This window comes from Pterocles gutturalis, unplaced genomic scaffold (genome assembly GCF_000699245.1).
Source record: "Pterocles gutturalis isolate BGI_N339 unplaced genomic scaffold, ASM69924v1 scaffold6754, whole genome shotgun sequence".
NCBI classification, from domain to species: Eukaryota; Metazoa; Chordata; class Aves; order Pterocliformes; family Pteroclidae; genus Pterocles; species Pterocles gutturalis.
Genome location: NW_010128122.1, coordinates 72988 through 74113, shown reverse-complemented (window position 1 = coordinate 74113; position 1126 = coordinate 72988). Strand labels below are relative to the sequence as shown.

Genomic DNA, 1126 nt, shown 5'->3' with positions numbered 1-1126 from the left:
TGGCGGGGCTGGATGGCTGTGGCAGTGCTGAAGCACCACCACCACCTCCCCGAGAAGCACCGCAGGGGTTCACCATAAGGTTCCTACCTGGCGGGGGTCCCCTCAAAGGCTTTGTCTGCAGCCTCCCCCAGCACTTCAGCCTTCAGGTAGTAGAGCATTCGCACCCGCAGCAGAACCCTGTCCCGGAGCAGCAGAGAGAAACACACGCTAGCACGCAGGTGCTTAGTGCCAGACTAGTGCCTGTCCCAATGCCCTCACCAGAGCATTTGCAGGGGGATGCTCTGAGGGCCAGGGAAACCTGCTCAACACCACGTTTCCCCATGTGGGAGGACCCACTTTCTCAAAGCAGGAGGGGCTCTGTCCATGTGGTGTCATGCCACAGTGCCCAGCCCTGTGATCTGCTAGGGCCCTGGGGCCAGAGGTTTGCTGCTCAGGACACAGCTCCCGTTAGCCGGAGGAGTATCTGAGAGTGGTCCAGCAGCCAGAGCGTGGTGATCCTGAGCAGTCTGTGAACCCTTTGTAGCTCCCTCCCACTCACCCTGCGCTACAGGCCCTCAGCCCGTGGTCTCAAGGAGCCAGCGAAGGCTCCAACACTCACTTGTTGCAGTGCTGTTTGAGGTGCTTCTTGTAGCTGTCATCATGCAGGACAACCTCGGGGTTGCAGGTAGCGAGCCAGTCCGCGTTCTTTATCTCGGGAAGCAGCATCTGGTTCTTCGTCTTCTTCCCCTTCCTGCCTCTGGGCACCGGTGCTGACAAGCACAGCAAGCGGCAGCCAGTGAGCACTGTGGGCAGCGTGGGCCAGGCTGGGCACCGCTGCGAGGCACCTCGGGCACTGCAGCACCCAGGCAGGCAGCAGAGCCAGGAGCTGGAGGAGCAAACCTCATGAAGTTCAGCAAGGCCAAGTGCAAGGTCCTGCATGTGGGCTGAGGCAATCCCAAGCACAAATACAGGCAGGGCGGATAATGGATTGAGAGCAGCCCTGAGGAGAAGGACTTGGGGGTGTTGGGTGATGAGAAGCTCCACATGAGCCGGTGATGTGTGCTGGCAGCCCAGAAACCCCCCGTGTCCTGGGCTGCATCACAAGAAGCATTAGCAGCAGGTCGGAGGGGGGGATTCTCCCCCCCTG

General features: G+C 60.6%; 1 protein-coding gene across 1 annotated transcript in view; it reads right to left on the bottom strand.

Annotated features, from left to right (window-relative positions):
• The window catches only part of LOC104466162 (chromodomain-helicase-DNA-binding protein 6-like), a gene marked incomplete at its 5' end in the record, with an annotated part of 47342 nt that overhangs the window by 18165 nt on the left and 28051 nt on the right, over window positions 1–1126 (bottom strand). Inside the window, 2 exon segments of the mRNA XM_010079501.1 lie at window positions 88–177; window positions 599–749. Of these exon segments, the coding sequence (XP_010077803.1) occupies window positions 88–177; window positions 599–749 (241 nt within the window).